Below are 26,796 nucleotides of genomic sequence, written 5' to 3'. Positions count from 1 at the left end.
ATTAATAAAAAATAATGTTCTATTTGTAATGGCAAGATAGTATTTGTCCAGTTCATTAGCCTTCATGGCTTCAGATTACAACATTGCAATATAGGAGCAAATTCATTCATAAAAAGAAAACTGCTCAAGCACCAGTGAGGGTATTGGACCCACTCCAAACCCTGAGCCACAATGATTTATCAATTTCTTTAGGAAAGATTCTTTCTCCAACCAGTCTGCCTGAGCACCATTATCCACTTCCCTCCCAGCCTAGGATCAGCTCAGGCAATTCCTCCATTCAGACATAGGAAAAAGGGAGTTTGAACAGAAGCTCTGGGTCAGTTTCCATTCTTCAATACAGAAAGGTCCCACTCCGCCCTCCAAAGCCAAATTCCCACTTGTTTCCTGGACACCTCTGGCCATTGCTCAGCTGATTTGGCATCAGGGCCAGGGTGACTGAGAATTGGGATGGAAGGGACCACATACACTCCACAAACTTCCCCAGCCACAATTAGACTCTTAGACATAGATTGTGGCCTCCCACACACTCCTCAAGAGTGCCTTTATGTGGCATCAGGAAGGGACATGGGATCAGTCTCACAACACTCATCCTAAGGGGTTCCCCAGCTATTTTCCCTAATTACAGATTAAAGATTGGGAATCCCACTCCTAACACCAGTTTTTGTGGAGTCTAATGCAGGACCCAAAAACAAATAACCAAGGTTCACAGCAGTTATTATTTATTCATTGTCCACAGGAGGAATTTCCCTCCATAAAATAGTGGGAGGAAATCCCACAAACAAAAGGATGCATTTATATATTTCAGGAAAGAAGGAACACACTGATAAACATACATATGAATATTTAATAGATAATGTGAGCATGAATATTCATAATTAGCAAGTCTCAGATTCTTTCCAAGAAAGTGTTACTGGGTAAATAAAAAAATCACTTTCATTTCCAACACAGTTTTGATGAAATGTATTAAGAAATAAGGGTCTCATTGTTGCCCCATGCATTCCTTCTATATTTTTATTTATTAACACATTCCAATTTCTCCAACAAATTAGTTTTCCTGACAATCTTCCAGCTCTTTAATTATTTCTAGAAAAAATATTGGCCCATTCATGAATAGAGAACAACTTGGACCATTTTCTAAGTTTGGCCTCTAGGAACATGTTGAGAGTTGAAATTACTCTGTCTCACATTTCCACATTTCTTCTGGTTGTAAGCTGCTCCTTTGTGTTCAGGTCTGGCCTCAGAATGATAATGTAGCACTTGGAGATGAAGATGCAGCCCAGCAGCCCAGCACTGGAGACCAGTATGGAGAAGACCTGCACAGCCACCATGAATTTCCCTTTGGTGTTCAGGTAAGTGGGCACAAAAGTCACCCAGACACTGCTGAAGATCAGCATGCTGAAGGTGATCAGCTTGGCTTCATTGAAGGCCCCAGGCAGATTCCTGGCCAGGAAAGCCACCATGAAGCAGATGGCAGCCAGGAAACCCATATAACTGAAGGTGATGTAGAACATGACAACAGCTCCTTCATTGCATTGCAAGATGATCTCTCTAGGCTGGGAGTGGAAGTCAGAGTCAGGGAATGGGGGAGAAACTCCCAGCCAGATGGAGCAGATGATAATTTGGACAGCAGAGCAAGAAATGATGATGGAGTTGGCCAAGCTCTTCCCCAACCATCTCTTCACTTGGTTTCCTGGTTTTGTGGCAAGGAAGGCCAGCACCACCATGATGGTTTTGGCCAAAAGAGAAGAAACAGCAACTGAGAAGATGATACTAAAAACCATTTGTCTGAGAAGGCAGGTGGCTTTGCTTGGTTGACCAACAAAGAGCAAAGAAGACAAGAAGCAAAGCAGGAGGGAGACCAGGAGGATGTAGGAGAGGTCCCGGTTGTTGGCTTTGACAATGGGAGTTTCTCGGTATTTAATGAATATGATTAAAACAAGGCCTGTGGTTAGGAAGAAGAGTAGAGCAAAAGACACCAGAATGATGCCCAGACGTTCTTCATAAGACAGGAAGGTTATAACTTTGGGGATGCATTGGACTCTGTCCTGATTTGGATATTTATCATCCAGACATTTGGTGCATTTTTCCATATCTGAGAAAAAGTAATATTTCTTTAATATTCTATCCTTTTATTTTTCAAGAAATACCTTCTGGGACAACAGTTGATAATAGGAGCCTTTTCCAAGTTGTATTTCTTAATAATTTCACACACAGAGAGAGAAACACACACACACACACACACACACACACAGAGAGAGATACCCAATAAGAAAGATATCATTTTTTTAAAGTTAACTATATGTATGAAATTGCAGGAAGTTCAAGAACATTAATTATTTCCTGTGTCATGTGCAGAATCTTCATAGAGACATATTATTAGAAATTAATAATAAATCAGGTAATCCTTCTAAGCAATCATTCTGAGTCCTGTCCTGTGGCACTTCTTAATATACTTGACTCAGTGGATATGTATTTTATGATACATATCATAAAATATGATATGTCAGAATATTCCTGTAATGAGGTTCCCCCATAACTCTCCACAGTGCCTCACTCATCTCTTTCCTTCCAATTTGACTAAGCTATGGATGACTGTGAATCACAACTCTCGATCCATGAATTGGCTGTTATTATCTCATTGGATGGGGAATAGATCTTTGATGTCTTCTTGAAGGAATTTCTGAACTGTCAGGTAAGACATTTTGGTTTCCACAATTCTCAGTCCATTGGATTACATTCAAAGTCCCTACACATTTCTTATCTGGAATTAGATATGTCCAAATGTACATTTTAGGAAATCAGGCATATAATGTAAAAGTTACACTGAATCTATGAGGTAGGATTAAATAAATTATTATGAAATTTGTTATATAAAATGTATGTATGGTTTTGTGTATGTGATTGTGTGTGTGTGTGTGTGTGTGTGTGTGTGTGTACAAAGAGAGAGACTGAGACAGAGAGACACACACAGAGAGAGACAGAGAGACAGAGAGAGAAAGAGAAAGAGAGGAGAGGGAGAGGAGAGTTCCCATTTGTCTCAATGGTTGAGGCACCAGGTTAAAAGCAAGGAGACTGTGAGTTGCAGTCCCACTTGAAGCATGAAATTTGGATGGATAATTTTGAGTGAGTCACTCTCAGCTCACCTCACCTCACAGGGTTGTTATGAGGAAAGTAGGTGGATGAAGGAGTATTGTGTGTATTAGCTACCTTGAGGTATTTATAAAAAATAGTAAAAATGTGGGTTATAGACAAATAAATAAATAATATATTTTAAGGTGGGTTGCCATGTTAGTCCCCGTGAGATACTTTACATTGACAAAATAATAAAATTTTGTTTCTTTACTTGTTTCTTCAAATTATAGGTTGCCTGATTAATTCCTTAATCAGTAATAAATGAGAGGGGGCATGATGGGATGCATTGGCTGAGGGGTTAAGGGCACTGAGCTTGTCAGCTAAAAAATTGACAGTGGGTTAGAGACCTGAGTGCCACACAACAGGGCAAGTTCCTGTCACTTTTGCCAGCTTCTGCCCACTTATAGTTCGAAAGCATGCCAAATGTGAATAGATCAATAGGTACCACTTCAGTGGTAAAGTAACAACGTTTCATGTTTTGCTGCATACTCTACACTTCAGCATGTTGCCTTGCTGGTCACATGACTGCAGAAATGAATTCAGACAACCTGGCTCCCTTGGCTAAGAAACAGAAATGAACACCGCCCCTAGAGTCAGATACGACAGGATAGGGGAAAACTTTACCTTTAATAAATGAGAATCTCAGACTTTATTTTGGCCAAGTCGGTATATTCAAAGAATGAGCAGATGAAGCAATTTGTCTAGATGGATGGATAAATTCAGGCATTGAACAAGTTCTCCATTTTTGCATCCTTTTTGTTAGGCAGGTGTTAACTAAATCAACATTGTGCATGCAGGGATTTTTTTTGGAACCACAACTGATTTTGTTTTTACTTGGAGTTATATTGGTCATATTTCACTATTTACAACAACAGCAGCAACAACAACAAAAGGAGGTAACAAGAAGTGGAAGGCCCAGTATGGATGATACCAAGGAATTTGAATGGGGTTCAAAGGAATATCAGTGTTTTACCTTTTAATCCATAACATGGATAGTTAAAAGCTTTGGATAAAGTAAACACATTTTACCGCCAATAATTGTACACTTAGTTACCACTCTCTTCTCACAGCAATACCATCTTGCCTAATTTTATGGTAAAACTTTTCTTTTCTTTTTTCTTTCCATTTTCTTTTCTTTTTTCTCTCCTTCCTCTGTTGAGCCCAAACTCTCTGATCCATCAGGATCTTTCTACTTATGGTGTTTGATGACTTTAACAGATTTTGATTGCTTGATATAACTTTTATGCATCGATTTTGGGGAAGAACATAATGCGATTCTGCTTCAGATGAAGAAAAACAATGGACCTAAGACAAAGTTTCAAAAAGCTGAGATGCTCCAAGAAAGAAAGGTAAACATGGAAGGACATATCCTACTAAAAAGTGAAAGAATTATTTTCCCTGGCAATGATAAAGTTTGCACAATCTGCCTTACTTTCCTTTTTCTTCTCTCCTCATTCAAGATCTTTCGGTTATTCTTCCCTAGGTAAAAATTGTGTATTTTGAAAATAAACAAGAAAACAATTGAGCTTCAAAGAGTATTTTAACAAGGACTGTATTGTCTGCGGCGGGTTCCCGGTAAATAAAGAGGACGGCTTGGACTCGATCAGCTGTTTATTGCCTCCACAGGAACAAGCAAGCAAGTTTGAACCCCCCTTATATAGAGGCGCTGGCGAGCCTCTAGCCAATCACTGCTCACGGATTCTCCCGCTGTTTCGGTTTCTTCCAATCCGCGCAGACCGCGTGCGCAGCTGTCAGTTTCAGCTATCATTGGTAGCCGCATGTGGAGCTGTCATCGGTAACCGTGTGTGGAGATGTTAGCGGTAGCCGCGTGTGGAGCTGTCAGCTGTCAAAGAGCTGTCACTTGTGTTTCTTTAAGTTTAACCGTGCTTAACTCAAATATATTACATCTCTTCCCCCCCACACAATTAAGCAGTTAACTTATTTACAAGGTATTGCAATCTTGGCATTCATTTGGCCTGACCCTTGGGTTTCAGCCAAACGTAGTCCTGTAGGTATGCAGGTGGTCTCTTGGTTCTGCTGGAGCGACATAGGGGCTGGTCCCTTGCCCTCTCCCCAGGTGGGGGTAGGGGATTGGTCGTCACGGAATCTGGGTTGTCTGGTTGCCCTGAAGCGGCAATGGGGCTTGTTTGTGGGATAGGGATTTCCTCTGGATCTGGGAGGTTCCTGTTTTCCCCTTGCTGGGGCAATTCCACTGTGCTAGGGGTAATGTAAACAGGTTCCCTTGCAACTGGGAATGCCTCGGGGGCAGAGTGGTGGTTACTTGGTCCCCTTTTCCTTAATTGGTCAATGTGACGTCTTAACTGCCCCCCTTCCCCCTCAACCAGATAGGAAACTGGCCCTGTGCGTAGAATAATTGCCCCGGGTAGCCATTTGTCTCCCAGTCCAAAATTCCTGGCCCATACAGGATCCCCAATGTTAAATTGTCATGCTGGGGGTAGTAGTTCAGGTCCAGTAGTCACCCTGTCCAGGTGCAGTCTGTCCAGTCTGGTGATTAGGCGATGGCCCCAGCGTAATTCTGCAGGGCTTTTGCCTGTAGCTGTGCAGGGGGTTGAGTGTTGTGCTAACAGGAACAGTGCCAGACATTGGTGCCAGTTGCCGGAGATGATACGGTGCAATGAGTCTTTGGTAGCCCTCACCATGACTTCTGCCAGGCCGTTAGTGGAAGGCCGGAAGGGAGCTGAGGTGACATGTTTAATTAAGTTGGCCTTGGTGAAAATCTGGAAATCAGCAGAAGTGAATTGTTGTCCATTGTCAGACACTATTATATCTGGGAGACCATGTGTAGTGAAGAGCCCCCTAAGCACTTGTACAGTGCTGGCTGTGGTCAGACCTCTAACTGGGATGACCTCTAGCCACCTGGAATAGCTGTCTATTACAATAAGGAACAGCTGTCCTTGGAAAGGTCCGGCGAAATCTATATGTATCCTTGACCAGGGTCTGTGTGTAGGCTCCCACGTGTAGTGGTGCATGAGGAGGCCCTGGTCTGGTCCAGCTACATGCTCTTCTATGTCCTTGTCTATGCCTGGCCACCACAGGTAGCTCCTTGCTAACGCTTTCATTTTTACTATGCCAGGATGACCCTCGTGCAGTGTTAGGAGGGCCTTGGCCCTGTGTTTTTCGGGGATTACTACCCTGCTCCCCCATAAAACACATCCCTGGTGTGTTGATAATTCATTTTTTCTATTGTAATACACCTGGAATTCAGTCCCAGGACAATGGCCCTGCCATCCAGATGTTACTCATGCTAGTATTCTACTGAGAAGTTTGTCTGAGGCTGTAGCTGAGGCTATGTCCTTAACCTGACCGTATAAATAATCGTGAAATTTTTTAACCCCAGCGACAATGGCCAATGTCTCTTTATCAATCTGGGTGTAATTCCTTTCTGCCTTTGATAAAGTTCTTGAATAATACGCTATTGGTTTCTGGACCCCTCCCTCCTCTAAATGGCTGAGTACGGTGCCAACCCCATATGGAGAGGCATTATGAAGATGTGTTCATTATAATGGGTAATAGTCGAATTATTGGACAATAGCTCCTTCAGGTCGCTGAAACAAGTTTCATGGAGGGTGGTCCATTCCCATGGGGTGTTTTTATCTAGAAGCCTATGTAAAGGCTCTGCCCTAGCTGCTTTGTGAGGGAGGAAGGTATGGTAGAAGTTTAAGAGCCCCAAAAAGGGTTGCAGCTCTGCTTTGTTTTTTGGTGCCGGTGCCTTTTTTATTGCCCTAACCTTGGATTCTGTGGGGTGAATTCCCTGAGCATCTATCCTGAACCCCAGAAATTCAGTGGATTGTACCCCTATCAAGCATTTCTCTTTTTTGATTTTTAACCCTGCAGCTCGAAATCTGCTTAGCACTGTTTCTAACCTCTCCGCTAGCTTCTCTTCATTTTCTCCAGCTATCAGGATGTCATCGAAATATGAACACACCCCCGGGATGCCTTTCAAGGTTCGCTCCATGATTTCCTGGAAAATCCCTGGCGTGACTGAAATGCCAAACTGGAGTCTGTGAACTTTGAAAGCCCCGCAGTGTGTAACTATAGTCTGCGCATCTGCCGTCTCCCTGGTGACAGGGAGCTGCAAGTAAGCATGCACGAGATCTAGCTTACAGAAGATGGCGCTGGACTGAATAGCCGAGACGACGTGCTTCACTGCAGGAACAGGGTAAGCATGGGGGTTCAGGGCCCGGTTGAGAGTGGCCTTATAGTCTGCGCAAATGTGCACCTCCCCGTTAGGTTTCATGGGGGTGACAATAGGGGTGTCCCAGGTTCCTCCCTCCATGGGTTCAAGCACCCCTAGTTTTACCAGGCATTCCAGTTTGTCCTCAATTTTTTTCTTGAGGGCAAATGGAACCCTTCTGGCCTTGACTCTAACAGGGAGAACTTTGGGTTTGAGTTTTAGGGCGATTGGAGCCATCGAATATGTCTGCAAACTGTTTGCAGACGGATTCGAGGCTTTTGGCCTGGGTGCAATGAACTCCTCCTATCCAAATGCCCAGAGCCTGGAACCAGTTAAGTCCTGTCAGGCTGGCCCCCTTTCCCTGGGTGACAAGGACTTCAAGGGGCCCCTGGAATTTTTTATATTTAACGTTTAGTGTAGCTATTCCCATTATCCTAATTGGGGCTTGTTGAAAGTCTGCCAGTTTCATGGGGGTGGGCTTCAGGGAAATCCTCCTTTTGCTGAGGCCACAGATGTTCTTGAAAGTGTCCATTGAGATTATGGAGACGGAGGACCCTGAGTCCACCTCCATTCCACAAGGAATTCCTTGTAATTGGACCCTGATTCTAATCTTGGGCCTCAGCAATTGGTGGACATTTAAATGGCTGTCAGGCTTACCTAGCCAGTTTGTAGCCTGTACCAAGGGCTTTGGGGGCTCTGTGTATGAGAGAAGGGGGTTGGTTGTACCTGGCAGGGATGAATCCAGGTCGTTAACGGTCCCGCAGTTCCTGCTGCGGCAGACGGTACGGACGTGCCCGGTCTTGCCACACTTGTGGCATCTGGCATTCCTGAATTTGCAGGATGCCTGTGGGTGAGGTGCTCCACAGCTTGCGCATCTTTGCCCGGAGTTTGTTGTGCGGGGGATCTGTGGTCTGTTAGGGCCTCTTCTGTCATTCCGTTGTGTTTGAGACTTCGTATATTGTTGTTGGAGTGCGTTGATTTCATTGTCGGGCTCCATGGCTTCCTCCTCACTGTCGGCTGGAAGGCAGTAGTGGACTGACCCGTTGGGCCCATTGGTGGGGGGGTCTTGATGTTCATCGTGGGTAGCTTCGTATGCCCAGATTTCGCTCACTACCTCAGTGAGGCTCATAGTCGGTTTGGTGACTATTTTCTGGTCCCGGATCCTATCTTCCAGGTCCGGGAAATGGCACCATTGTGCGGCATGTCGTACGGCCGCGACGAAGTCAGTCACAGCTTCCCCGGACCGCTGGGTTCGCTGGGCGAATCAGAGTCGCCAGTAGAGCTCTGATTGTGCAGGTACGAAGTGCTTCGTTAGCATCTCAGTTAGCTCCGCATATGGAATGGTGTTGACTGGGTCTGGATTGCAGAGTCCGGCGGCGACATCGTATACAGCTGAGCCGCTAAGGCATAGTAGAGCCGCTGCCTTCATGCGGTCTTCAGTAATTCTGTTGAACAGGAGGTAGCCTTCGACCTGTCCCAGGTGCGATTCCCATCGCTCTGGGTATTTGAGGTCGAACTCTTTGATCTGTCCGACTGCTGCCATGCTGTCTCAGTAAATACTGCTTCACGGTTATTTTGGGAATTAGTTTTCCCAGTGACTTTGCTCAGTGACTGTCAGCTTGTGACTTTGCTCTTAGATAGCTCCGTGAAGCAGTACCACCTTCGTCGCCAGTTGTATTGTCTGCGGCGGGTTCCCGGTAAATAAAGAGGACAGCAGGCTTGGACTCAATCAGCTGTTTATTGCCTCCACAGGAACAAGCAAGCAAGTTTGAACCCCCCTTATATAGAGGCAGTGGCGAGCCTCTAGCCAATCACTGCTCTCGGATTGTCCCACCGTTTCGGTTTCTTCCAATCCGCGCGGACCGCATGCGCAGCTGTCAGTTTCAGCTGTCATCGGTAACCGCATGTGGAGCTGTCATCGGTAGCCGCGTGTGGAGCTGTCAGCTGTCAAAGAGCTGTCACTTGCTTTTCTTTAAGTTTAACCGTGCTTAACTCACATATGCAGTCATAGCAGCAAAGGACTTTCATCAAACTAAATCCATTTCCACAAGACTGTCCTTTCCTCTGGTGTCACCCACCTTCCTGAGTGGAGATGGTCCCCTCTGGACAAGGAATGCAGTCATAGCAGCAAAGTGGCTCTCCTTCTCGCACCTGCTTGACAAATCCAGGATGACAACTTTCCACACATTTGGACTGAGGCAGAGACTAAGCAGAGAAACCAAGAAATGACAAAGAAAAATGTGTCAGGAAATGGTGCCATGGTGCCATGGAAAATGGAGGTAGACATGGTAGCCAAGTAATCCCTGGGTTTCACTTAAGTAAATATGAAACCTCTGACTAACTCCAAATGGTGGTAGGATATACAACTACTGGCAGATTCTTCATTTAGTTCCTGCCTTTTGCTTCTGGCATATCACATTCCAAGAAAGGACTTTTCTACTTAATAAAGTCTGGAAATTAGAAAAGATTTAAACGTTAAGTGACAACCAGCCAATTCCTCCTCAAGGCTGTATTAACATGCATTCCTACATTCTTTGTATACACATGGATTTAAAGTATGATGAGTTAGTTATATTACATTTTAGAATATATTAAATTATAGTGTATCCAATTTAGGAAAATAGAGAAAAACTATTTACAACATGAGAAATATTAAAAATATCTATTATAAAAACACAACAGATAAAACACATTAACAAATATAACCATGGAGACAAGATGGCAGAGAAGGGGGCTGGCTGCATAGGGGTGAGGTGGCACTGCACTTAATTGATCAGCCACCTACAGTATGAAGCTCCCCCATTGGGTCTCTCAGGCTTCTGGGAGAGGCAGGTCTTCAGGCTCTGGCCAAAGGTCTGGGTGGCGGGAGCCATTCTCTCCTCTGGGGCCAGAGGGCAGGAGCCACAGCAGAGGTCTCTTTTCCTGGATCCGGCCAGCTGAAATGCCTCGGCTGATGAGATCTCCAGTATGCCCCTCTGCTGGCCTGGGGCAGGCCAGTCCCCCAGAGGGTTCCTCAAGTGGCCTGGACCTTCCTTGCCTTCTCTTTGAGAACCAGGAAGAAATGAAGCTCAGGCTGTCATCACCACAATCCCCAGCACCTGATGAACGCTCTCCCCAGTTTTATGGAGATAATGAATAACAGAGGGGACGCCACAAAAGGACTTTCATCCATATCCTAAAGAATCGTCACTCCCGAGCCTATGTTGGATATAGATGAATCAGCTTAAAACATATTATAGCATCTGAGGGACACCTTGTGGAATACTACTGAAGCCTTCCAAACAGTCTAAGAAAACCGCCATTCCTTTAAATTTCTGGGAGTCTACCTCTGTGAAGATCTGACCTGGAAAGTTAACACAGCCCAAGTGGCTAGAAAGGCCCAACAGAGGCTTCACTTTCTTAGGGTCTTGCAGAAGAACAGGGTAGAACAACGGCTAATGACCCTCTTTTACCGGTCTACTATAGAGAGCGTCCTCTCGTATGGTATTGTGGTTTGGTATGCTGGTCTGACAGCCGCGGACAGGAAAGTATTACAGAGGGTAGTAAGCACAGCACAAGACATTGTGGGCTGTCCCCTGACACCACTGGATGACATCGCCAGGGCTCGTTGCCTTGGAAGAGTGAGGAAGATTCTCAGGGATGGCTCACTCCCTGGACTCTTTACTCTTTACTCTCCTACCATCCGGTAGGAGATATAGGAGTACAGCCAGCCGTACCAACAGGCTGAAAAATAGTTTTTATCCATGGGCTGTTAGGCTTTTAAATGGGACATAATCTTATGCAGAATTGACTTGGGAGGCCGGTGTGTGGTGTAGTTGGTACACATGGTGTGGTAGGATGGAGGGTTTGTGGTCACTGTGTGTTGGGGGGAGAGAGCACGGGGGGAAGCTCAGCTAATCTCAATGTACACATGTACTTTGACAATAAAGGTTTATTATTCAATTCTCAGTGAAAGTCCTCCACCATGATGATCAGACTTAGCCCACCCGAAAGGTTCTTAAAGCTTTGGGAAACAGAGAAAAGGCACCAAATTTTCTCCCACCTTGTTGAGCAACTTTAGCCGTGAAAGAACACCTTGGACGACAGTAAATCTTTGTCTTTCAAAGATCCCCAGAGTCTCTTTCCTGGGATCCTCCTTGGTGAGAACCAAAAAGCCCCAAATGTCCAGATCTGCTGCCACATCCCCATTTTCATCTAGATACAGTTTAAAGATGGAAAGATTGCAAAACTCATTCTTTGCCAGAAAGGGATGAAACTAAAAAGGAAGCATGCAGAAATTTTAAAATCAGAAAGTATAGGTTCTGATCCCACACGGTTTACTCACAACTGATTTTTTCTTCTATGCTTGCCTAACTTGCAAACATTCCTAGGTGGGAGGACAAGAGTTACCACTACCTTCAAAGGAGGAAAAACAAAGATTCAGCAAAATTTGTCGATCATATATATTGATAAAATATCATTGAGAAAATATATGTATTCTATGACTGTAAAATAATCAAAGAAACCAATAAAGAGATTGTGCATAAACTGTTGAAAACAACAGGGTGGTCACTGATAAGCATGGGCTTTTCCAGAAGTAGCTTCCCAGGCTAATGGTCAGAGGAGCCAATTCTAATCTATTGTAAGGCTACATTAACTGAATCTTGCAAGTCTGAAAACACAAAATTCCCACCAACAAATTTTGCCGCCTGAAAAGTCAGGCAGGATCCTTCTTGGTTTTCTTTCTCTGCCTGGTCTGTTCGCTCTTATAACAGACTGTTGGATGTGGGAAAATGCATTTAGTTACAACAGAGGAGATTCTTGCTGGATGAGAGGAAAACTTCCTCAAAAGGAGGAGCAGCTTTAGAACTGAGCCAGTGAATGAAAATTCAGTCTCCCCTTCAATGATTGTCTTCATGCAAAGACAGAGCAGCAATCAGTTGCATAAACTGATGTTCTGGTAGAGGAGGGGTTGGGCTACATAGTCTCAGGGGCTCCTTCAAATTTATGAACATAAAATTCTACAGGGCTAATCACAAAACCTTAAAGACAGGAATTTATTTAAAATGCACACATCCTTTTTAAAATGAGCAGTGTTTAATAATTTTTATCTGTCACAATGCCCAATCTTTGGAACAATATCCGCTGAGTGATTATTTTGGCCAAAACTCTTGCCCTTTTATTCCAAAAATAGGTTCAGACAGTTCCTCTCCATCTTCTTTGGATACATTCTAAAAATTAATTAAGTTTGATGGATCCTTGTCAGTATCTCTTACCTGCCATGGCTGCAGCCTTGGAGCCCCCAGTCTCCCTTTGACCTCCTTGCTTCTCCTCCTGGATCTGGAGGAATAGGCAGTGTTCAAGGCCTGGGCCAGAGTCTTCAGGATACTGTAGAAATGGGGGTCATTTGGGATCTGTTTTGTGTTCCATTTCTCTTCGGTCCCCAGTGGCCCTTTCTGGATACATCTTCTCCGGACTTTGGCAGAAAAGATGTGCTTTAAAACAGGACAGTGAAAAGAATGATCTCCAAAATCGGGTTCCATAAAGAAAGTGGGTTCAAAGCCATCATTTTCTGGCCCTTTCTTCCTCTGAATATCAAACATCCAAAGACTGTGGAAATATTTGTAAAGTCTGCTCCTTCCCATTTTCATATTACCCATGACTGACAGGATCCAGACTTTCCCTTCAATGGGTCCTGGCAAACGCATAAGTGTTAAATGGAAAGGAAGAATTCTCTCCCAAATGGAAACAAGTTCCATGAAGTGAACAAAGACGTTGACTCGTCTCCACTTAGTGAGGGCAACCCTGAAGAGTGCTGTATGTCCACTCTTTGACAATCGTTGTGATATAACAACACAAATCCCATTCCTGACAAGCATAGGAGTCAAAGTCCTCATGAATTTCTCTCCCTTCTCTGTGTCTGAAGCAAAGAGGCTAATCAGTGTCCATCTGAAATGGAGGAGTAGTTGGACAATTGCTGGGTACTGGATCCCTTCTTTGGGGAGCATCCAGTGAAAAAAGGGAAATTGACTTTTATCACTCAGAGCCTCTGAAGCAGTTTCAAGACTGATCTGAAAAAGCAATGGAGAATGCTGTGTTATGTTGGGGGGAGGGTGTAAGATCAAGTCCTAAATATTACCTATTAATAAAGCCAGTCTGGTTCTCATGGACACATTACAATAATGTAATGTTTACAAGCCATCTCAGGATGCATAAAATACAACACAGAGCATTAATAAGTCCATGAAAAAAAGGAATGCGAAAAAATTAAGTAAAAAAGAATAAAAAATGTAAATAATTTCTTTATCAGCCCTACAATTTACCACAATCAGACCCACATATTTAAATCCCAACTAAACAGTTTTGCTCAAATATTGGTACGTATTATATGTAATTTTTGCATGTTATTTTTATATATGGATCCCAATCAGTCATTCATCTAATGTACAATCAAAGATACTGACTTCTGTCTGTTTCTTATACAATTGATATTGAAATAATAGAAGTATTAAATCTTTTATCTCTGGGTCTCCACAAAAATGTACATTCATTACAAGGGATTGGTTATATCTTCATTTTTTTAACCATTGTGTCCATCTTCTGAAATTTTGCTCAAGTAAATTCCACCCTAAGATGTTCTGGGTGCAGCATATTCATAATAATAATGACAGCTGTCACAGGCCGTTTCACGCGACCGCACTGACAGCTGTCAAAAGAATCGCGCATGCGCAATACGCCCGCGGCCTGCCAAAGACCGTTTACACGCGGCCGTTTGACAGCTGTCAAACGCCGCGCATGCGCACTGCCCGCGAGCTGTCAAACCGCGGGCAGTCCTCAGCGGCAGCCGCGAACTGTCAAACCTAACGCATGCACCCTGACAGCGGCAAGCTGTCAAAACACCAACCGCCAGCCAAAACCAGCTGACGGGATTTCCCCCAGCTAACGCGCTTGCACTGTCACTAGGGGAAATGTCAAACCTGCCAGCTGACCCATTGGACACCGTCCCTCAGCGGGAAAAGCACCTGCACCTGATTTGCTGTCCCGTTGACAGCTGGCCTATATAAGGCATGTTTGTTCCGCTCTCTTTTGTCCAGGCTAAGTTAAATAAAGGCTGTTAACCGAAGACGCGTCTCCCTCGTCCTTCCCTGCCGCTAAACCACCTGGCGACGAGAATGGGATCCCGGTACTAGCTGAAGTCATGGCCCAGAAGCGTAAGCTGTCCAGTCAATCGCTGAAGTCATGAGCTAAGTCACCGACTGGACAAGCGAGCTATTCTGGTGCCACTGTACCGCGGACCCAGCATGGCAAACCTAGGGCACGTGAGGGAGTTCGACGTCCGGCACCCCGAAGGATGGGAGTCGCATTGGGGCCAGGTCGAGGGGTACCTCCTCGTGAACAAAATCACGGAGGACCGCCACAAGGCTGCCGCGCTCCTATGCCTCAGCGGGCCAGCAGTATATGACATCGCCGTCGGCCTTTGCAGCCCGGACCCGGTCGCCACAGTACCGTACGCCGAGCTCACAGATTGCCTCAGCAAACACTTTATGCCGAGGCGGTTAGAGCTATACTGGCGACTCTATTTCGCCCGGCGAAGACAGCAACCTGGTGAACCATCCACCGCCTTCATCGCTGCCGTCAGACACGCCGCCCGCAAGTGCCACTTCCCCGACCTGGAGGACCGAATTCGGGATCAAGTCATCGCCGGTCTCCAAAACGTGCGCCTGCAGAGGAAGCTTGTGGCAAGGCCCACAATGGACCTCACAGAGCTCACCCTGGAGATAATGGCGTATGAGGACAGCCATCGGGACAAACCCCAGACGTTCGGCAACAATTCAGGCGCCTCCGTCCATCAAGCCAGGGAGCTCGACCAAGGGCCACCGGAGCCTGACTCTGGGGTCGACGCAATCCTCTCCCGTTTCAATCGGATGGTCGCCGACCGTGAAGGGAACCGCAGCCAAGACTGACAGACAGCCCCCAATGCGAAGAAGGCGCAGTCCAGTATCAGGGCGAAGTGTGCGAGCTGTGGCGGGGGCCATGCAAGAGCTACTTGCAGGTTTAGGAATGCAAAGTGCCACGGCTGTGGCAAGACCGGCCACATCCGCTCCGCTTGTCGCAGCCTAAACCGGGAGACCCTCCACGACCTTGACGAGATCCCCGCAGGTAGGACTGTCCTCCCCCCCCTCCCAAGGGGATTGTAGGGTCCGTATTTTCCCTAACCAAATCCCCCGCAAATCACCTCCCCAGAGCCAAAGTCAGAGCATGGGTCAAAATCCAGGGAATCCCCTGCGAAATGGAGGTCGATTCAGGATCCTCCATTTCCATCCTGTCAGGGGACACGCTCCAGCGGATAGCTAGCAAAACCAATCACCGCATCCCCATCCAACCCTCCAAGGTTATGCTGGCAGATTTCCAGGGCGCGCAAATAGACTTAAAGGGACAAGCCACCCTGAAAGTCGATTTTAAATTTTTTTCAGGACACCTAACGGCCCAAATAACTGAACAACCCAGAACCAGCCTCATCGGACTGGACTGGTTCGAGGCATTAGGCATTCGCCTCGAAGGGACCAACCTTATTCACACCCATTCGCTAGAAAACATCTGCAAAAACTTCGCAGATGTCTTTGATGGGTCACTGGGTAAATACAACGGGGCCCCCATCGACCTCAAGCTCAAACCTGAGATAGGACCAATCAGAATAAAAGCTAGGAAAGTCCCTTTCGCCTTAAAACAGAAAATCGACAAAGAGCTAGACCGCTTACTCAATCTAGGAGTCTTAGAGCCCACTGACAGCGGAACTTGGGAAACCCCAATCGTGACGCCTGTCAAACCGAATGGGGAAGTGAGAATATGCACGGATTATAAAGCAACCCTGAACCGCGCACTCAATCCCCATGCGTACCCAGTCCCATCAGTAAGGGATGTCCTCTCAGAAATTGGCTCCGGCTCCATTTTTGCCAAATTGGACCTAGCACATGCCTTCCTGCAACTCCCAGTAACCAGGGAAACAGCAGATGCCCAGACCATAGTGACTCACAGGGGGGCGTTCAAAGTGAATCGCCTCCAATTTGGCATCTCCGTGGCACCTGGAATATTCCAGGAAGTTATGGAACGAACCCTTAAAGACATCACCGGAGTCTGCCCGTACTTTGATGACGTCCTCATCGCGGGCGACTCCACCCACACACTAGCAACCAGTCTGCACGAAGTCCTCACAAGGTTCCGGGCAGCCGGGTTAAAACTCAAACGGGAAAAATGCTCAATAGGAGTTCCCTCTAAAGACTTCCTAGGATATAGAATAGACGGCAAGGGCATTCACCCCACCAATTCCAAAATACAAGCCGCACCCCCCAAAAAAATAAAACGGAGCTTCAAGCATTCCTGGGGCTCCTGAACTTTTATCATTCCTTTTTACCTGGAAAAGCCACAATAGCGGAGCCCCTCCATAGGCTGTTAGACAAAGGAGCCCCCTGGCATTGGACCTCAGTGCACAATGACAGTTTTAAACAGCTGAAACAATTGCTCTCTAGCGATACCACCATATCGCATTACAACGAAACCAAACCTTTATGCATCGCCTGCGATGCCTCACCTTATGGCATCGGGGCAGTCCTCAGCCACTCCTTAAACGATGGCACTCAAGCTCCTATAGCATATTACTCCAGGACCCTTTCAAAGCCCGAGCGCAACTATGCACAAATAGATAAGGAAGCCCTGGCCATAGTAGCTGGAATTAAAAAATTCCACGACTATCTCTACGGCAGACCTTTTACAATCTACACGGATCACAAGCCTCTCCTGGGCATATTCACATGGGACCGCCAAACTCCCCAAATTCTGTCCCCGCGCATGCTGCGCTGGACCACATTCCTATCCGCATATTCCTATCAGCTGGTTTACAAGCCCGGAAAGGAAATGTCCCACGCTGACGGCCTCAGCAGGCTCCCACTTCCTCAAATAGACCCGGACCCAGCCCCAGCTGGCCAAATCCTGGCCATACAAGAACTCTCGGAATGCCCAGTAACAGCAAAGGACATTGCTCACGCCACAAGTAGGGATCCCGCCCTCAGCAGGGTACTTTCCTGGGTCACATCTGGATGGCAATCTTCTTGCCCCAACCCCTCCATCCAACCATATTTTGCAAAGCGCCATGAGCTCTCCACCCAATTAGGCTGCATCCTCTGGGGATGCAGGGTGATAGTCCCACCGTGCCACAGAACCAGGGTTCTCCAAACCCTTCACGATGGCCACCCGGGCATCACTAAAATGAAAGCTTTGGCATGCAGTTATGTTTGGTGGCCATCCCTAGACAAGGACATAGAACAACATGTAGCCGGTTGCTATCTCTGCCAGCAAAGCAGACCTGCCCCACCCCATGCCCCAGTACACAAATGGGAAGTCACAACCAACCCCTGGTCCCGCATTCACCTCGATTTTGCCGGCCCATTTCAGGGACAGACCTTTTTGATTATCGTAGATAGCTACTCTAAATGGCTGGAGGTTCTCCCGGTTTCAAGCACCACCACAAGTGCCACCATCCAAGCCTTAAGGGGAGTTTTTACCACCCATGGTCTTCCAGACGTAACAATCACTGACAATGGGCCTCAATTTACCTCCCATGATTTTCAGATCTTCACGAGGAGCAACTGTATTAGGCATGCGACATCGGCCCCATTCCACCCGTCGAGTAATGGCCTCGCAGAGGTCATGGTGAAGACCACCAAGGACTCTTTCCGCAGACTGGTTGTCGGGAACTGGCACCTTCGACTTGCCCGCTTCCTCCTCGTACACCACACCACTCCCGTGTCTACCACCGGGAAATCCCCTGCAGAACTCAGATGGGGTCGCTGGCTGGTGACTCGCCTTGACAGACTGCACCCTGACAGGCCAGCAGCAGAAAAGCAAAACAACCTGCCACACAAAACATTTACTCAGGGACAAAATGTCTGGGCTCGCAATTATGGGGGAAGGGACAGATGGACCCAGGGGGTAGTTCTCGATCAAACCGGCCCCTTGTCTTACACCATCAACATTGGCGGAGGACTCACACTGCGAAGGCACACCGATCAACTTCGGCCCAGAGCACCCACCGCGCCAGAACCAACGGCGGAAAATCCCGACCCCCCCAGCACCATTTACCCAGAAGACATTCCTACTCCCGCCGATCTCCAGCCCGACACCCCCGTGGAAGCCCCCGCGACAAACGAGAGAACCTCCACCCCGCAGATCCACTCGACAGAAGAGGCCTCCAGCGTACCTGACGGATTTTAAATGGGCCGGAAGCTCGCCAACACACTCCAACACCAGTTAAATACTTAGTTCAAGTTGTATGTTCTACCAAGGGGGGGGGAAGGGGTGCAGCATATTCATAATAATAATGACAGCTGTCACAGGCCGTTTCATGCGACCGCACTGACAGCTGTCAAAAGAATCGCGCATGCGCAATACGCCCGCGGCCTGCCAAAGACCGTTTACACGCGGCCGTTTGACAGCTGTCAAACGCTGCGCATGCGCACTGCCCGCAAGCTGTCAAACCACGGGCAGTCCTCAGCGGCAGCCGCGAACTGTCAAACCTAACGCATGCGCCCTGACAGCAGCGAGCTGTCAAAACACCAACCGCCTGCCAAAACCAGCTGACGGGATTTCCCCCAGCTAACGCGCTTGCACTGTCACTAGGGGAAATGTCAAACCTGCCAGCTGACCCATTGGACACCGTCCCTCGGCGGGAAAAGCACCTGCACCTGATTTGCTGTCCCGTTGACAGCTGGCCTATATAAGGCATGTTTGTTCCGCTCTCTTTTGTCCAGGCTAAGTTAAATAAAGGCTGTTAACCGAAGACGCGTCTCCCTCGTCCTTCCCTGCCGCTAAACCACTGGCAAGTCAGCATTTTACTACTTGGCAATTTGGAAGGTCTGCTTGCAGCCCCTCATCCATTTCAGCCTGCCAAACTTACTGAGGAGGGTTGCATATTTCTCTGCCTGCATAGCTCAGATATCTCTTTGTGAGGCAATCTTTTGAACTTGTTCTCCAAGCATACAATAATATAATATTGTATAATTTCTGACAAGTACAAAATCGAAGCTGTCTTTAATTGAAAGTATGTATGTTCTAACAGATTGAATTTTGGGATTCTCTCAATTTCCATCATTTTAATTTTAGATCCATAATAATGTTCCCTGATGTGTGAGAGAAAAAAAATGTATAAATTCACAAATCAGTACTGAGGGCAAAGCCGAAGTCGTTTTATCCATCTCCAAGATACTTCTCAGATGGTGCAATTGGGTTTGTCCAAGTAGTGATGTATTTTAACTACCAAACTTCAGTTTGAAATAAGAGCTTGGAGGGAATCTTGGCAATGCAGACTATGATATATAGGGTCGTGAAGTGGAAAGCTATGGTTTTTTTTTAAATTAAGCATCAGATTCATTTAAGACTTTGCTCTAAATAAGTTTGTTTGTTTGTTTGTTTGTTTGTTTGTTTGTTTGTTTGATAAAGAGGGAGCCAAGCCTCGAGGCCCAGCAATCGGTGGCAGCCAGCCGAAGCGGCACGGAAACCGCCCAGTCTTCCTCACCGGAAAGCCTCAAGGCCTATGATGGCCTCGAAGCCCGCCCAGCCGAGCCTACTGCAGCAGAGATTGGAGCAACTATCCGGACCCTGGTTGCGGCCCTGGAGGCCAAAACGACTGCAGCCTCGACATCGGGGGTAGCCAGCCTCCCTCGCTACCCCCAGGAGCCTCCCGGAGGAGCTCCGAGGCCTCCAACCCTCTGCCCGGGGCCTAACTACCGGGAGGCGTCCGGCCTGGAGCCTCCCAGCTACGTCTTGCAACGCCAGAGGGCCCCCAGTGAACCCCCGGGCCCTCCGGCCTACTTTTCGCCGCCGCCCAGATGCCCTGCTTGCCAGATGGTCTTCAGGGGACCTCCAGACAAGGCCCCCTCCTCCAGCGCCATCTTCAGCCGCCTCCAGGGTCTTCAGGACCAGCGATGGGCTTCTCCGGGCAATCCACGGCATCTCTGGGCCATCCCGGCCCCATCCTGCAACCTTCGCCCCCCGGTGAGTGTTCCAGTGCCGGGGGGACTTCAGGAGGAATCTTCGGGGCTTCTGCGGCCTTCAGTCCCTCTTTAGGCCCAAATCCCGGCCTGCAGGCCTAGGACTGGGCCTGGCCCAGAGGCAGAAATGAACTGCTGAAATGAACTCTGAGCATGCTCAGTTGGAGCCATCCAAAAATCAGAGAAAAATACCACCACCTGCCAGCAGAGGGATCCCTCTTCCATTCACCTCAATGGAGAGCTCTAAGATGTATAGAAATGGACAAAGAGCTGGGGAAAATCTCTTTCATTCCCAGATCTCTTCATCTGCTTCTGCATTCTCAAATAAATTTGAAAGACTGCGCCTTGGGGGGGGGAATTTCAGCAGCTGGAATAAAGAAGTGCAGATATGTCTATTAGAGCAAGGGACTCTAGAGATGGTTCTGGACCCCCCCACCTCTTCCCTGGGGACCCCAAGAAGAGTGGTATCATAGGAAAGCATATACCATTCTACTGAGCTCACTGGATGCTAACTTATACTCCAGCATTCCAGATGGGCTCACAGCTGGTGAAGTTTGGCGGTTATTATACAATTTATTCAACAGCGACACCATCGGTTCGATCACCAGACTCACAACTGAGTTTTACACCACCAGGCTGAGGTTTGGGGCTAACATGGCTGAGCACCTGGGAAAATTGAAGGCGATCAGGGCAGAACTGATGTTCAGAGACTACCTTGTACCTGAGGCGAACATGGTCGCCATCATTCTGGCTTCCCTGGACAAAAATTGGAGTAGTTTCATTGTTTCACTGGAGGGGACGACGAAGGAAGTCATGACTCTGTCCTACCTCACAGGGAGGCTCATTGAAGAAGACAGGAGGCGAAGAGATGCAGGAGAATACGCCAGAGCCACCACCCAGCGAGCCAGCAGGAGGCACCACAACTCAGAGCAGGTTAATGCTCTACTTAAGTGTTTCATCTGTGGCTCTGAGGGACATCTGAAGAAGGACTGCCCCCATCACCAACAAGGCCCCAAGCGTGGTCCCAATCAAGGAAGGGGCAAGGGGCAAGGAAGGGGGCGTGGCGGGGGCAAAGGTAGTGCCAAGGGCACTTTTGTGCATACTTGTGCTCTCACCCCCACCACAAAGGCTGATAGCCCCACTGACGTATGGTTACTGGACTCTGGAGCTTCAACTCACATTACCAATATGAAACAAGGGTTTAAAAGGTTAAAGAAAATTAACTCATCTGTCAAGGTGGCCAATGGTGATAAGGCTTTGATTGTTGGGGAGGGCACTGTCTCTGTACCCGGACTAGGAAATGTTGAAGGGGTATTACATGCTCTCTTACACTGCCAACAATCTGTTAAGCATTATCAAATTATGTGACGATGACAGGGTGGAAGTTTTATTTCGCAAAGGGGGAGGTCATGTCACCCGGAACCAGAGGGTCATTGGAAGTATTGCCATCATAAATGGTTTGCCATACTTCTCCCCCGATAACCCAGCCACAAAGGACAGTCCACCGGGTGCCACCTCAGAAGGGGCCTGCGCACGGAAAGAGAGAAAACAGCCAGCCCCAAGGCTGTCTAAGGAGCGCAAGGCCGAAGCGGTTGCACCCAAGCCACCTCAGCCACCCCCACGGCTTTCCAAGGGCAGTGTGGACAAGAAACCTAAATCTCAGCAGGCTCAAGGCAACCAGAGCCAAGAGGGTGTCAGTGGGGAAGCCGCTCCACGATAAGTGTGCCCATCTCTTACACCGAAGATTAGGTCATGCGAGCTTCCCTGTGGTTAAAAAGATGGGAGAGTTTGCTGAGGGAGTCCAGCTCAAGGATTGAGAGGTGTTCCTGGACTGTGCCATCTGTAAGAGGACAAAGAGGAAGGCTGCCCCCATCCCTAAGGTGTCACTGCGTAAGACCCAATACCCGTACCAACTAGTACATGTTGATTTGGTTGGGCCTTTCACACCATCCCTAGGGAAAAGTCAGTATTTTCTCACTGCCGTTGACGATTTTTCACGGTACGGCCACGTGTATACCCTCACAGAAAAATCCGAAGCCTTTGACGCCATAAGATCACTGTACAACTTTGTAGAGACCCAGTATAAGACCAAGATCGCACAACTGCAGAGCAAACGTGGGGCTGAGTTCATGTCCCGAAAATTCCAGGACTGGGTAAGGCGTAAGGGCATCCGACATTTTCTTACAGCGCCCTTCACTCCTGCCCAGAACGGCGTGGCAGAGAAAAGAAATGGAATCCTGCAAACTATGATGCGTAGTCTGATTGCGGACGCTGGGGTCGCAGAATCATACTGGGCAGAGGCGGTGCATTACGCCAATTACAGCTTAAACCGCACCTGGAGCAGTGTTGTGGACCAGACCCCATATTTCCTGGGACACTTGCGTGTGTTTGGCTCCTATGCTTGGGTGCACATCCCCAAGCAGCTGCAGAAGAAGGGGAGATCTGTCTCCCAGAGACTAAGGTTCTTGGGCTATGCTCCTGGCTCCAAGGCCTACCGTTTCCTGGGAGAGGGGGGCAGGACTGTGACTTCCCAATCTGCCTCCTTCGAAGAGGACTCCAATTGGACCCAGATCCACTCAAATGATCTGAGCCCATATGTCAACCGACCCAGCAAGGACACACCGACCACGACATCACCTGAGACGACCACATACCCTGCCACCAACGAAAGTGAGGAACAAGACGAAGATGTCATCCTACCTGACACGCCGTCTTCACCCCCAGCGACGCCTCAAAGACCCATGATGCCCAGCACCTGGGACCGAGGGTCTACACGTCCCAATTATAAAATGCCGGCGGACGTGGAACCCGCAGAAGAAAAGGGTGGTGAGTAGCAGAAGGTCAGGAGATCAAAGCGGTCCAACAAAGGGATCCCGCCAAAGAGAATCGACATTGGGCACATCGCATCCGTCAACAGCATTGTGGTCACCCCAAAATCCTTCTCTGACATCCAGGAGCTGCCCATCGAAGAACAGGAGAAATGGCAGCTCGCGATGGAACAGGAGATGGGTGTTAGTTTATGTGGACGACCTCCTATATGTAGGGCCTGACAAGGAAGGGTGTGATGAATTTGCCAAGGCCCTGGGGGAAAAGTTTACCCTGAAGTCTTTGGGGCGGGTTGACAAGTACTTGGGTGTGCACATCTTGGCCACTAAGGAGGGGTTCGCTCTATCTCAGAAAGAAAAGATTGAGGAGTTATTGGCCAAATGCAAAATGGCAGAATCTAACCCAACGCATAGCCCGATACAAAGTGACTATTACAATCACACTCCCAAGGACGGTCCTGAGTTCACAGATAATAAGCTTTACAGATCTGTGATTGGCTCCTTGCTATATATCAGCAATTGGAGCAGGCCTGACATAGCTTTAGCTGTGAACCTACTGTCCAGGCATGTGGAACACCCAAAGGAATTCCACTGGACTGCTGTTAAGAGGGTACTTATGTACCTCAGGGGCACGACCGATGCTCTCCTTGTGCTGGAACCAGAGAAGGGGAAGACGGCCCAGCTCTCCGCTTACTCGGACGCAGACTGGGCTGGTGACACCAAGAGTAGACGAAGCACCTCTGGTTTCCTCATATTGCTAAATGGCTGTCCTATCCATTGGCATGTTAGGCAGCAAAAATTTGTTTCTTGCTCCACGGCCGAGGTGGAATATGCCAGCCTGTCAGACACGGCCAATGACTTTATTTGTTTCGATGCTCTGATAACGAGCATCTGGGCACCTCCTCCTCTGCCCATCCAAATTCAAGAGGATCATACGGCTGCAATTGCAATCTTGGGGGCATATGCAGTGGGCTCTAGGTCCCGCCACATAGACATACGCTATAAAAATGTCAGGCAGCTTGCCAAAATGGGGTTTATACATGTTGAGCATTGTAATACAACTGACCAGATAGCTGACCTGTTCACCAAACCTGTACCCATTGACCGGCACAACCTTCTGTTTAAGCGTTTGTGTTTGATCCACTGAATGTGTATATGCATGTCTATGACACCTGCTCGCCCCCTCACATACATTCACTGGTCTCTGTCATTGGCTGGCATTATGGGGAATTGTTAGATGTTTTTGTGCCAGCCATGGCAATTCCCCAAAAAGGTCATCAGATGGGAGCAAAGAGGCATCTTTGCTCCCACTGGTGGGTCAGCGGTCCCCGGCCCCTGCAGCCCCATTGGAGAGAGTTAATTGGTAAGGGATGGGCTGAGGACCCCCTTTAAAAACCTCTGCTCAGGGGCTGCTCTTTTTTCTTCTCTCTTTGTTCCCTTTTCTGTTTGCTTGCTTGCTGATTCATGAGCTCAATCCAGGCATGGATGCCTCCATGCCAGGGAACACTTTCTATTTACTTTATCATTAAATAAAGCTTTGACTGATTGCATCCCTGCGTGCTGCCTTTTACTTGGAAGCACCTTAACGAACCATCGGTCTCGTGAGGCCATCTCACAGTACTAATACTCTGCGTGTTGTTGATTCTATTGATTCTATCACTCACTTATCACCATCCCCCTCAGTCTAGCAGATAAACACACACAAACCTGGGGGACTTTGTAGGCACCTCCTAATGTTGACGCCTGGATGGAGATGTCCCTGTTAGCTCCATCAAGAAGAGCCAGGATGTTGTCCTTCCTTCCACAACCGTAGTTGGGCACATTGGCTTCTCCAGTGGAGAGAATGTCCAGCAAGGCCTCTGAAGTGCCAAGTGTGTTCTCATAGTTGTCATGGGTGTTGTAGCCCAATGTGAGATTATGCAGGAACTGGGAATTCTTGTTGATCAGTTGAATGGCAAGAATATAGCCCATCCATCTCACCTGACCGAAGTGCCTCCCTCTGTAAAATAATGTTTGTTACTGTCATCATCATGAGCAGTAACAAAATACTTTTTTCAGTTAATCCTTTTTGCCTCTGCAAGCCGACTAAGTCTTAAGTTAATACTGTTCCAAAACCAGACAGAAATGATAGTCACCTATCACCATGTAATTTCAATGAATATTGAGAAGATAGAATGGAGATAGTCCTCTACCACATTTAAGAAAAATAAATACATCATTATTTGTAGAAGTTCTAATTTTTATTTGCTCACTAAACAGGATTCAAAAGAATTCAATCATTCAGTTGGAACCTGCATAAAAGGAAGAGGATTTTTAATAAGTAACAAAAATTTAGCAATACTAGCCCCCCCCCCTTTGTTTCTGTAAGGATCAGGAGTTGTATATCAATGAGTGTTATAAAAATATGGCATCAGACTGGGAAGGGGCAACTAGAAGCATTTCAATCACAAGTTTAAACAAAAGTTAATATTCAAGTGATGAACTCAAGTTTGGATGGAGAGAGGAAAATAATCTGGAGTTGTTACAGGTTTTATTCTGCCCCATCTTTGGATCTGAGTCCCTTCCACAAAATAAAACAAAAGAGGGAAGCCATGGAAATCCAAATGGTTCAGGAAATTGGGGAGGTCCTGCAATATAGGAGTAAATGAAATAAGAAATAAAGGAGAACATTAGATTTGGAACGATGGAATGTAACTCCATCACACTGACTGACTTACAGATCAAACTGACTATAAGGTGCCAACTTGAAAGTCAATGTTGTATGCAGTAATTTTGTCACAGTGGCGATCATACTAAGGAGATGGTCTCCTGGCCTGTAATGGCTCCATAGTCTGTTTTCATCCTGGTCCTCCAGATTCAGCGGGCACTTGATTCTAAGCTTCCCAGAGACTGGCTGGGACACCAGCAGCACCAGAAGCAGGAGGCCCATAATTCATGGGGTGAATCACTCCCGTTCCCAATTCTTAAGAAGAACACAAGCAGAGACAGAAGAATTCAAAGCACTCTCCCAATATGGAAAAGCCGGTGGCTTTTCTGACTCAGACAGTGATAAACTGAACTTTGCCTGAAAAGGAGACAAAATCAAAATCACAAACCCTGCCTCTCCCCAAACCTGTGCCACACAGAGCCTGACCTGAGGCATTTATTCTTTTCTGATACAAAATCCCTTCCAGTTTGCTTCAGTCTGATGTTTACCTCAAAGGCAGTCGGTCATTGGAGAAGCAGGTGTCAAAGACACAGAGAGTGATAATTACAGGGAGGGGCAATTTGTCCTCTGGGACCTCTGAAGTGTTCCAGGTCTCCATGTCAGGAGCGGTAACTGGAGAAAACCAGGTTAGTAACAAAACAGGTATTCATCCCTGGGGGCTCTGCTCTGTTGTGGTTGTGTCCTTCTGGTCAGGACGTGTGCAGAAAGTGATGCTGGAGGAAGACAATTCAATGCCTCTGCTGCCCTTCCACATGGTCGCCAGAGACTGCTGGGGAAGGTCACCCAGAGCTGTGGAGGTTGATGTCCCTTAACTCAGTTGCTACCTATCTTGTATTACAGGTAGTCCCCAATTTCATTTAGTGGCCATTCAAAGTTACAACGATACTGAAAAAGGGGCTTAGGACCCTTTTTCAG

The 26,796-nt window shown here is 47.3% G+C and overlaps 1 protein-coding gene across 1 annotated transcript; it reads right to left on the bottom strand.

Annotated features, from left to right (window-relative positions):
- Positions 1–1,181: 1,181 nt before the first annotated feature.
- Positions 1,182–26,103, bottom strand: LOC310647539 (vomeronasal type-2 receptor 26-like; the record flags this gene model as incomplete). Its single annotated transcript, XM_083374857.1, has 6 exons — positions 1,182–2,092; positions 9,406–9,532; positions 11,370–11,582; positions 12,583–13,377; positions 24,882–25,173; positions 25,892–26,103. 6 exons carry the CDS (start codon positions 26,101–26,103, stop codon positions 1,182–1,184), a joined length of 2,550 nt encoding a protein of 849 aa, XP_083230983.1.
- Between the last annotated feature and the right edge of the window lie 693 nt (positions 26,104–26,796).

Source organism: Vipera ursinii (assembly GCF_947247035.1).
Source record: "Vipera ursinii genome assembly, chromosome: 16".
Classification (NCBI taxonomy): Eukaryota; Metazoa; Chordata; class Lepidosauria; order Squamata; family Viperidae; genus Vipera; species Vipera ursinii.
This window is presented reverse-complemented; position numbering and strand designations above follow the sequence as displayed.